Below are 11,673 nucleotides of genomic sequence, written 5' to 3'. Positions count from 1 at the left end.
AATTTGGCCCACTCGAATACTAGAAGAGGGGCACACACCTCTTAATGGAAAATCATCCAAAAATAAATATTCCAATCATCAAAATCAGCCCAAAATGAACGGGAAAACGAAAATCCAAGGGGGAGATCTCAGTCCTCACAAATAATGCAAACTTCAACCAAAAAAGACTGCACCCCCTTAAAACCAAACTCGAATGGGAGCCATACCGTCATAGTTCTCTTTTGTTTATCCGTTATTTAGTACGAATAAAATCTATAAAAATTATACAACAGGTTCTGGAAGAAATTACGGGAGGACCCTATGAAAATTAGAAATCCGGCGCTTTGATAGAGTAAGGAATGCCGAATGAAATGATTTTGTAAACTCAGAGTCAGCAAGTAGGAAGTGAAACCAAGTAAGCCCAATTAATCATCTGACCTATAGCTCTCTTGGGATAATTTGTCCCTCAGAGTTGAAAAATTATTAGGCAACTCGAGTATTGAATCACACAAGCAGGGTTGGCTTTAGAATTTTCATCTAGGTGGTGACAAAAATGTACAATGTGTAAACTCTATGCAAAAATAAATTTTAATTCGGCGTGATATACTACAACCTATAGAAAAATGTATATTAGATTCCATTGATGCACAAAAGATACTTCATCGTATGAATATTTTACAATACTCCACAACGAGTCTTCATATTTTGAAAGCGCTGAATTAAAGCTTCACTATCAATACTACTAAACGTGTTCTTCTTCTAATTGAACGTGTCGATGCAAAAAAAAAATATATTGAACGCGACCAAGGAATTATTCGATTATTCATCTTCCATCTGGTTAAACAATTGTGCAAAGATATATACTATTTAGTTACCCAAATTTAATTGAACTTTTATATGTTAAAATATAATTTAATTAGGGGTTCGTTTGAATCCTCTCGAGTCTCGACTACTGTAATGATGTGCCCCCGCCCATAAGAATATGCGGTGGAGATCGGAGAAGTGTTTTTGGAGCATCCTGTGGCGGTGCGCCCGAGATCACTTAATAATTTGGTTCTCACTTCTCAGAGTCGGTGAACAGGAAGAATCTCTTCGGCTTATAAATAATTTGGTTCTCAGAGTCGGTGAACAGGAAGAATCTCTTCGGCTTATAAAGACAAACCAAGTTTCAATGACGAATCTCACTGAAACGCCATCCATGGCTATCCCCAACGCTATTCAGCTTCTGGGTCCGCCACAGATCCACAAGCCCACCGCCGCGAAACCTAATGCCGCCTCTACCGAACCGCCGCCAATGCCCCCATGCGCGGACTTCTTCCTCAAACCAGTTCCGAACACCCCACCAAAAGACTTCATCAAACTCCTCGAAAAATCCTGGACCCACCACCCATTGACAACCCTCAAACTCATATGCAACCTGAGGTCTCACCACCCGGTCACAGGAAATCCCAACAGGGAAGGGTTTTACGTGGCGGCGCTGTGGCTGCACAAGAACCACCCCAAAACCCTAGCGGTGAACCTGACTTTGATTGCGAAACTCGGGTGTTTGAAGGACTTGTTAGAGGTTCTTTATCGGGTACGGGAGGGATCAGATGTTCGGTCCAATGCGAAGGAAGAACGGGAGAGAAAAAAGAAAGCAAAAGTTGATCGGATGTGTAGGAGTTGTGGTAGGCCTCCAATGAGGAAAAACAAACCTTGTAAGAGAATTAAGTTTAGTGTGTCGAGAGAAGCTAGGGTTTTGGCTAATAAAGCGAAAAACGAGGAGGCTAAGAAGAGGGCTAGTAAGTTGAGGAAGGAGAAGAGGGTTAAAAAAGCGAAAAGGGCGTTTGAAAAGTATAGGAAAGATTCGGATTACCGATTCTTACATGACCGAATATCAGATATTTTTGAAGATCTTTTGAGATGTGATATGGAAAATCTGAAACTGGGCAGGATTGATAAGATTAGTTTGGCATCGAAGTGGTGCCCTTCGCTTGATTCTTCGTACGATAAGTCTACTCTAATATGCGAGAGCATTGCGAAGAGGGTATTTCCAAGGGAGTCATATTCAGAGTATGAGGTTATTGAAGAGGCTCACTATGTGTATAGAGTTAGAGATAGATTGAGAAAAGAAGTCCTCGTGCCACTTCGCAAAGCATTGGAATTGCCCGAGGTTTACATGAGTGCAAGGCAATGGGAATTGGTACCCTACAATAGGGTTTCCTCTGTTTCCATGAGGAAATACAAGAAACTCTTCCTTAGGCATGATAACAAAAGATTTATTGAGTACCTTGAGGCGAAAAAGAACAAGAAATCCGAGAAAGGGGAAAAGTCTAAACCATTGTTTCCCCACAAGATTATAGCTTCTGTAGAGAAGGTAAGGTGGTTTCATGCCATGCCGTGCGACGAAAACAACAGCCAAACTGTAGAGCTTCAATGGAAGAAACTGAAACAAGACTTCCTCATAAAAGGGTCATTTGAAGATTGTATAGCAGTTTGTGATGTATCTGGAAGCATGGGGAGACAAGCAATGAATGTATGCGTCGCTCTAGGGCTTTTGGTTTCGGAGCTCAGTGATAATCCTTGGGAAGGGAAGGTGATAAGTTTCCACAGGAGACCCAAGCTTCACAAGATTGAGGGAACCAAGCTTAAGTCGAAAGTTCGACTTTTGAAGGAGATGGAGAGTGGACACCATATCGATTTCCAAAGGGTTTTCAAGCGGATACTAGAAGTGGGGTACTTCGGAAAGCTCAGAGACGAGGAGATGATTGAGAGGGTATTTGTGTTTAGCAATATGGAGTTTGACAGGGCATCAAAGTACGATTGGGAGACCGAATACAGAGCTATTCGGACAAAGTTTAGGAAGTACGGTTTCAACAAGGTCCCTGAGTTGGTGTTTTGGAATCTTGGAGCATCAAAAGCCACTCTTGTGCCAAGCAAGCGAGAGGGGGTGGTACTGGTTAATGGGTTTTCCAAGAAGATGCTGAATTTGTTTCTGGAGAAAGGAGGAAAAATGAATGCGAATGCTCTGACGCAATCGGCTATCTCTGGCGAAAAATACAAGAATCTTGTAGTCGTGGACTGAATTCTGAAGATTGCCTTCGGGGGTATGGATTGGTTTTTAGGACATGGAGGACAGGGAAAAGAAGGAAAAAATTTTGAATAGAAGAAAGTATGGGTAGTTAGGAAAGTTTGAACTTGTTTTAGTCAAGTAGCAGTAGTAGTTCATTTGGCTTCATGCTTTATTCTTGGAGTAGTCTTTGATAATTCACTGTTATGCTTGTCGCTGTTGAATAGCTTATCAATGAAATAAAATTCGACCTTATCTTTTCTGATTACTTGAATGAATGGAGTTCCTTTTCTGGATTAACTTTTAGCAAAATGGATATTTTGCAACCATTGGCAAGGATTTAAGCATCGGCCGTTGCGGGACGTAACGACCGATACGTAATGGTTTTTCGGCCTTCCGATATTGTTACAACCCGATATACAGCTAAGAGGGAAAATCGCATGCGTATTGGCTGTTCCAATTACGTAACAGTCCATTTCCAATTCAAAGAGCAGCCATAATTTTGAAACTTTAAAAAAAATTGTTCTAAAAAATGATTTTTTAAAAAGTTCACGACCTAGACAACTGATTCCTGTTATGTATTGTTTGAAACTCCTGGTACGTTACACCCCGACCGTTACCGTTATGTCTTCCGATCGAATGCTTGGACTGTTAACTTGGAACGAAGTTATGGATTTCTACAGTAAGGCAGCATCTATCATTGGATTTCTACAGTGAGTGTGTCAGTTGTTAATCTGTCAAATGAGTCATGGCAATTTGAGGTCTGAGTCTAGGCTGTGTGAAGTGAGTCAAGGCAAATTAGGAATGAATTTGGGTGTTTCAAGAGAGTCAAGGCAATTGTAATGATATGCAACGTAGTAACAAGAGAGGGGATGTCAATACCTGCTGCATAACTCTTACTACTGCCATTGGTGTTATTAGTCTTTCAGATGTGAGGTTGCTTCTGCTGCTGCTGAAGTTTTTATCCTTTGGTTGATAAGGTGCTCATTGATTTGATTCAGCTGCCGCTACTTTGGATGATATGATGCCACATTACACCACATTATATTTCTCGATGCTCTTTACTACCTGTGCTTGTATTGGCATAGGAAATTTGGGATTAGGTGGTTTGAGTAGTGGAACAGGGACTATGTTTTGCTCTTGTATTGTCATGTACTCTGCATTTGGTTTTTTTGAGCAGACTGCATTTGGTTCACTCCTAGTCAACTGAGTGCTTTTTCCATGTGGGTCCGTAGTGACATGTGATTGTTGTGTCTAAGGGTGCCAACATAGTTGGGATGCTTACTTGCGTCATGATGCCCATTGCTATGGTTTTTTTGAATCTTTGTAACTATTTTCAAAGATTAATAGAAATCTTCTTAATTTGAATAGAAGGAAATATAGGTAATTAGAAAAGTTTCAACTTCTTTTAGTCTAGTAGCAGTAGTGGTTCAGTTGACTTCTTCTTTTTATTATTGGTTTTCAAATAATTGGGAAAAGTTGAATATGAGTGGGATTGATGAGGACCTTTTTCAATTTCGTACTTCAGTTGGATTTGTTTCCCAGGGAAAAAAGTTAAACTGATTGTGAAAGTGCGTTTTGGTGGAGTTATCTTGGTAGTAAAACAGAGGGATAATTGACGATTGGTGAATTTGCTGGAAAAAAGAAAAGAAAAAAAGGTTGGATAAACCATGAAGCGTGAATGAATATTATAGAGTTTGATTTATCTTGGTTTAAAAGTGGCAGAGCAGTTCAAGGCATTGCACCCACTATTTAATTAGCTAGTAAATCTGAAGATGTCTTTCACAGAGCAGGTTGATGGCCACAAGCTGGCTATTCTCTGCAGAAAATTTCACTCGCACTCACTTTGTCGTTTGAATTTGTTTTTTGATTATTTATCTACTCAATTTTTTTCCCCTTCATGTGGGGGCTTGTTGAACAAAATATGTCAACGAACCATGAAGTGGGAATGAAAATTAGAGGAGGAAAGACCTCTTGGATTAGTTGTTCTTGGAGTTGTGTCAATTTGTTGACACCTGTTCGGATAAACTTATGTCACTTTGTTTCGCGACTGTTCGGAGTAGTCACAATCAGTTTAACTTTTTCCCTGGGAAACAAGTAAATTGCTATTCCCCCCCCTGACACCCCACCCCCCGACCCCACAGCACTTTTTCCACGCATTTCCAGGATTACCCCCGGCTCTCCCCCCCCCCCCCCCCTCCCCGGCTCCACTAAAACGGCAACGTTTTAGTTTAAAAAAAAAAATCAAAACCATCCATTTGCAATCCTATAGAGCAGAAACGTAATTATGAGAGCCTTACAGACAAAATTTGATTATGTCTCTTTAGAATAATATGACCAGAATAAAAATATCTACACACTTGTTCAAACGGATTAAAAATTGAAGCACTTAATTTTTTAATCATATTTTTTAATATATAAACGGTCTCAAAAAAATTAAGTGCTCAAATTTTCACTCCGTTTAAATCGGTGCAAAGATCTTGTTATTCTGATTATATTGACAAGATTTTTGCACCGATTCAAATGGAGTGAAAATTTGAGCACTTAATTTTTTGAGACTGTTTATATATTAAAAAATATAGTTAAAAAATTAAGTGCTTCAATTTTTAATCTGTTTAAACGTGTGTGAAGATCTTATTATTTTGATCATCATATTCTAAAAAGACATAATCAAATTTTGTCTCTAGGACTCTCATAATCACGTTTCTACTCCATAGGATTGCAAATGGCTAGTTTCGATTTTTTTTTAAACTAAAACGGTAACGTTTTAGAAGCTTCGTAGAGGCTACCGTGCCCATGGGGCAACAGAGCTCGGGTCCCCTACTTTTTAATTTATTTCTTTATTTAATTACTTATATCTTATTTATTTAATTTCTATAAATACACCCTTGTATATTTAAAAATATAATTCAAGAATTAAGTGTTTTAATTTTTAATTCAGTTAAATCAGAGCAAAAGAACATTTTTTTTATTATTTTATTTTAAATGGTCATAATGAATTTTTTGGTTTAAGGCATTTCAATAAACACTCTAAAATTCATTATTTAGTTTCAAGACTCTCTTAGGGTGTCCATTGAAAAGCCTTGAAGCCAAAAATTTATTACGACCATTTAGGATGACATAATCAGAAAAATAACATCTTTGCACTGGTTCAAACGGATTGAAAATTGAAACACTTATTTTCGTAACTATATTTTTTAATATATAAAGGACAAAAAAAGAAAAATAAAACAGTCGGACAAACATAATCAATTGAAACACTTTTTTTCTCTCAATTACTTTACAAAGTCTAGAATTAGACTTGAACCTATTATTAAAGAGAAAAAAAAATTCAAACCGGAAAGAAAGAAAAAGAAATAAATGAAAAAAAAACAAAAACAAAACCGGAAATAAAAGGAAAAAAGAAGAAGAAAAGAAGAAACTGGGAAAGGAAGAGAGAGAGAGAGAGAGGGAGAGAGAGAAGGGTAGTGTGGGAAAGGGAGGGGGGGCCGGGGAGGGGGGTGTGTCGGGGGGGGAAGAGGGCTGCTTTCCCCCCGACACCCCACCCCCGGCCCCACACCCCATTTCCCATATTACCCCCTCCCCTCCCCCCATTTTACTTCTTCTGCCCCTCCCTCCTCCCATTTACTTTTTTTTTTCTCTCTTCTTCTCCTGCTTCCCCCCTCCGTCCATTTACTTTTCTTTTTCTTTTTCCCTCTTTATTTTCTTTTTGTTTCTTTTCGGCTGGATTTTTTTTTTCCTTTTTTTTCTCTTTATTTCCTTTTATTCCTTCCACTTTGAATCTTTTTTTTTTCAATTATTTTCTTTATTTGTTTCTTTTCCCATTTACCTCCCTTCTTTTTTTTTTTGGTTAACTCAAATTCTATTTTCAATTAAGATTACAATTAGTGTTCGGGAACTAATTACGAAATGTATTTTGCAAACGACATACTAATCCAAAATACAAATGTTATATTTAGGATTACTTTTTTTTAACTATAGTACAATTTAATAAATTTGTTAACTATTATTTAGCATAAATCCTCTTAACTGATTCAGTAGTATGTTGCTTCAAATCACGTCTCTACTCCATAGGATTGCAAATGGCTGGTTTCTATTTTTTTTATAACTAAAACGGAAACGTTTTAGGGGCTTCGTAGGGGCTACTGTGCCAATGAGGGCAGTTGAGCCCCCCGGGTCCCACCTATTTTTTCATTTATTTTTTTATTTAATTACTTATACCTTATTTATTTAATTTCTATAAATACACCATTTGTATATTTAAAAATATAATTCAAGAATTAAGTGTTTTAATTTTAAATTCAGTTAAATCAGAGCAAAGATCGTTTTTATTATTATTTTATTTTAAATGGTCATAATGAATTTTTTGGTTTAAGGCCTTTCAACAAATACCCTAAGACTCATTATTTAGTTTCAAAACTCTCTTAGGGTGTCCATTGAAAGGCCTTGGAGCCAAAAATTTACTAGATCCATTTAGGATGAAATGATCAGAAAAATAACAACTTTGCACCGGTTCAAACGGATTGAAAATTGAAACACTTATTTTAGTAACTATATTTTTTAATCTATAAAGGTCAAAAAAATAAAAATAAAACAGTCGGATAAACATGATCAATTAAAACACTTTTTTTTTCTCTCAATTACTTTACAAAGCCTAGAATTAGACTTGAACCTATTATTAAAGAGAGAAAAAAATTCAAACTGGAAAGAACGAAAAGGAAATAAAATGAAAAAAAAAACGAAACTGAAAATAAAATGAAAAAAAAAACGAAACTGAAACTGAAAAGAAAAAGAAAAAAAAAAACCAAACGGTAAAGAAAAAAAGAAAGAAAGAAAGAAAAGAGAGAGAGAGAGAGAAGAGAGGGGGGTAGAATGGAAAAAGGGAGGTGGGGCCGGGGGGGTGTGTCGGGGGGGGGGAATAGCAATTTTCGGGGGGGAATAGCAGGCCTCGGGAAACAAATCCAACTGAAGTACGAAATTGAAAAGGTCCTCATCAATTCCACTCATATTCAACTTTTCCCAATTATTTGAAGGTGAAAGTACATAAACACCCCTTCAACTATCACTCTTTTTCGTAAATACCTCCGTATATTTAAAAGCGCCCATAGAGACCCCCTCAACTACTCCCGTTACCCAAGTGACCCCCCTTCCGTCTTATAACCGTTTGCTGAGAGGTCACATGTCAGTAATTTGGGCCTTTTTTTGGACAAAAATGCCTTTTGACAGCTATATATATCTTCTTGTTCATCTCTCTCTTTCCCCCCTCTCTCTTTACATGCAAGTCACCAACTACACCTCCACCACTGACTTCACCACCACAATCCCAAACCAACACACAACCACCCAATCACCATCACAGAAACCCCCCCTCCCACACTCGATCACCACAAATCACCAATTTTAGAAAACCCTAACATCCAACCTTAACCCCAATTTTGCATTACCAAGCCCCAATCAACAAACCCAAATTCAAATTCCCAGCCCCCAAATCGAAATGGAAAATGATGCCAGTCGCTCCCGTACGCGTGGGTGGGGAACTCGGCCAAGCTGTGCCCAGGCATGTGCGTATACCCCTTCGCCGTGCCGAGCTACATCCCTGGGATGAAGCCACTGAGGTCACCGAACTACATCCCCAAGACGACAAAGAAAACTAAACAAATCGGTTGCACAAATTAAACAAAACTAAACAAGAAAAGTATATGAAACATTGGTGCACAAACCCACCAAGACCAAGAAAACAACCACTGTTTCGTCTTCATTTTTCGGTTCTGATAAAAAAAATAACAGACCTGAAAAACTGGTGCACATATCGATCGATTGCACCCCAAAACCTTGTTCTTCTTTCCAAGACGATTTCAGGCGAGCTAGAACGATCGCAAACCGATGCCCCATCACAGTGCGGCGCGGCCGTCTCTGAAGCCGTCGTTGTGGTGGATCGATTTGGGTGGAAGAAAATGGGGGGTACTATTGAGAGAGAGAGAGAGAGAGAGAGATTAATAACGTACCCCATGGGGGGGAGTGAGGCTGAGTTCATTGGCCAAAAGGTGTCGCCGACTCAGTTCCCCACCGCTACTATTACTACCGGACTCGATTGTCCTCTGAAGCTGAGCCGCCGCAAAAGGGCCAACGAGCACATTGAAGAAGCACACCAGCAATAGTGCCATTACCACTGCTTTCTTCCACTGATGATCAAAACTCCCACCCATAACAACTGCTAGGAGATTCAAACTCTACCAAATCAAGTGGGTAAATGGCAAATTGTTGGGGTTTGTTCGGTTGGAAGAGAGAGAGGGAGATAGAGACAGGATTGTTTGTTGACCAGTATAATAATAGAAAAGGTATATTCGCCAATTCATCCATTCCGTTAACAGTGTTTGTCTTTTTTTCGTTTCCAATAGTTAAGGGGGTCTCCATGGGCGCTTTTAAATATGAGGAGGTGTTTATAAGAAATAGTGATAGTTGAGGGGGTGTTTATGTACTTTCACCTTATTTGAAAACCAATAATAAAAGGATGAAGTTGTAGACACCCCATTCTGGACTGTCCAGATAACGTTATTTGTCGATCTTTTATTCCCCCAATGATGATTATGGTCGAAAACAGTCTAAGGACGAAGGTGCGTTTGAGCTCTGAGCGTCCTAAACCCCTTTCAAACCCATTTCAAACCCTTCAAACCAGAGCCAAACAGCCCCAGCAAAACCCAACTGGCCTACGCCAGTGCCTTGGAGGCGTACGCCAGTTATCTGCCACGTGTCAGTCATCGACCATTGACCCAGTTAAAAGTGGCGCACGCCAGTCAATGTGTGGCGCACGCCAGTCAAACCCAGTCAAATCAACTTTATTCAGCCACATGGACGAGACTTTTGTGCCACCCTGACGTCGGCCACAGTAGCCCCTGATGATTATATCGTCCAGGCCGTCCCCCTTCTCTCCTACACCCCCCATCAAGGCAAGTCACATGCATTTAATGCATGGGAGGCTCCCTTCCTCAAGCAACCAGCCAAACAGGGCCTTAGCACCAGACTGGTCTCAGTCTCTCTCCCCTATAAATACCCCCCTTTGCATTCATTTGCAAGGGGTTAGTCTCATTAAGAAGAAAAATCTCTCTTCCTCCTTTTTTCTTGCTCTTCACCTCATTTTCTTCCATTGAAAGAGGAAAGCAAGCAATCCACTTCCATACACCCTACTGATACCCAGTCTCTATCTTAGCTTCCATCTCCAAGCTTTAAGCTCAAATACCACCTTCAATCCTCAAACAAAAAGGTATACCACCTTTGTGTTCTTTACTGTTTTCAACTCCTGAGGGGAACTAGTAAGGCCCAGGCTGGTAAACAATACTAGTCCTGGCCTTAAACTGGTAAAATACAACGATCGTATGAGGTGATACGTGGCGCACGCTAGTTCTTTTATGTCGTACGCCAGTCATGGCGGTGCGAGCATAACTGGCGTGGGGAGCATGGATCACCGTTTCTGTCGTTTTATCTTTCTGTCAATCACCCTTGTATGCTAAATAACCAGTTTACCACTTTCTGTGTGTTTAGAGCTGTTTAGATGTAGTAGTTATTGCCTACTCTTTGCTTGTTTAAAAGGCCTCTAGGATCTTTCTGGTCATGTTCCAAAGCCCAGATGATGCAAAGCCAAGCATTGGATTAAGGTCAAAGTGGCGTACGGCTATCCATAAGTGGCGTACGGCAGTTTGGCCCAGGATCCAGTGGCTGGCCCTTGCATCTTAAGCTTAATCTTGGCCTCTTTCATGCCCCCACTTTGTTTAGGGGGTTTCTTGTCTATTTTCGTGGCTTCAAGCCATTTCATTTGTCTGTAAATATATATTCTGCTTTATTTAACTGTGTGGTTTGTCCTGGGTGTGCGCTGGTCCCTTTCCAGAGCCCAGAGGGTTGAAAACAAAGACTGAGCAAACAAACAAGTGGAGTACGCCAGTTGTATGGTGGCGTGCGCATGTTCTCACAGCATGCAGTGGCTCGGCCAGTGCATGCTGGCACAGAATCTGTTCACATCCCCGCAGGGCAGCGTACTTCAAATTATCCAGTTTGCTCAGTGCTTGTTCTCAATCTATGTTTAGCATTGCAATCAAGTCATCCATAAACCATTTTGCCACATAAATCTGTAACTTGTTATAGTTTTAACCCCCGTTAACTGTTCCCCCGCCCTAACTGGCTAAAAAATGATCAAATGAGAGAAAAATGCAAACGTTTTATAAAATGCCCGAGTAGAGACCGATCTCCGGATTGGGCGAGAGGGGTGCCATAAAACCCTTCCTCTCTCGTAACTTGGCTCCCGAACCTCAGATATCGGAGGTGACGACGGACCAGTCTACAAGCCTTTTTCAAAATCAAACAAACGTGGCAAACGTTTTCGAGTTCGGTTCCTTGGGTGTTTTCACCGCTAAAACCCGAGTGGCGACTCTGAATCGAAGCGTTTCGCCGCGCTCTTCTAACAAAAAGGGCCGCACCCAAATTTTGCAAACTGAATTTCCGGGGGAGCGTGCTCACAGTGGCGACTCTGCTGGGGAACATTTGTGTTGGTTGATATTTGGCGATTAATACATAATTGAACAATTTTCAAAAGCTTGTCGAAACAGTACGCTTCGCGCTGCTGAAGAACGGAATGGTAACGTAACAGGATCTCA

General features: G+C 40.1%; 1 protein-coding gene across 1 annotated transcript; it reads left to right on the top strand.

Moving 5' to 3' along the window:
- Positions 1-961: 961 nt before the first annotated feature.
- Positions 962-3,043, top strand: LOC131323961 (uncharacterized). The gene has a single exon (XM_058355795.1). The coding sequence runs from the start codon at positions 962-964 to the stop codon at positions 3,041-3,043; it is 2,082 nt and encodes a 693-aa protein (XP_058211778.1).
- Positions 3,044-11,673: the final 8,630 nt, after the last annotated feature.

This window comes from Rhododendron vialii, chromosome 4a, assembly GCF_030253575.1.
Source record: "Rhododendron vialii isolate Sample 1 chromosome 4a, ASM3025357v1".
Lineage (NCBI taxonomy): Eukaryota > Viridiplantae > Streptophyta > Magnoliopsida > Ericales > Ericaceae > Rhododendron > Rhododendron vialii.
Note: the sequence above shows the minus strand (reverse complement) of the source record. Positions and strands in the feature narration are given on the sequence as shown.

Coding starts and splice junctions, on each gene's coding strand:
- LOC131323961 (XM_058355795.1), top strand. CDS start 962: ATGCGGTGGAGATCGGAGAAGTGTTTTTGGAGCATCCTGTGGCGGTGC.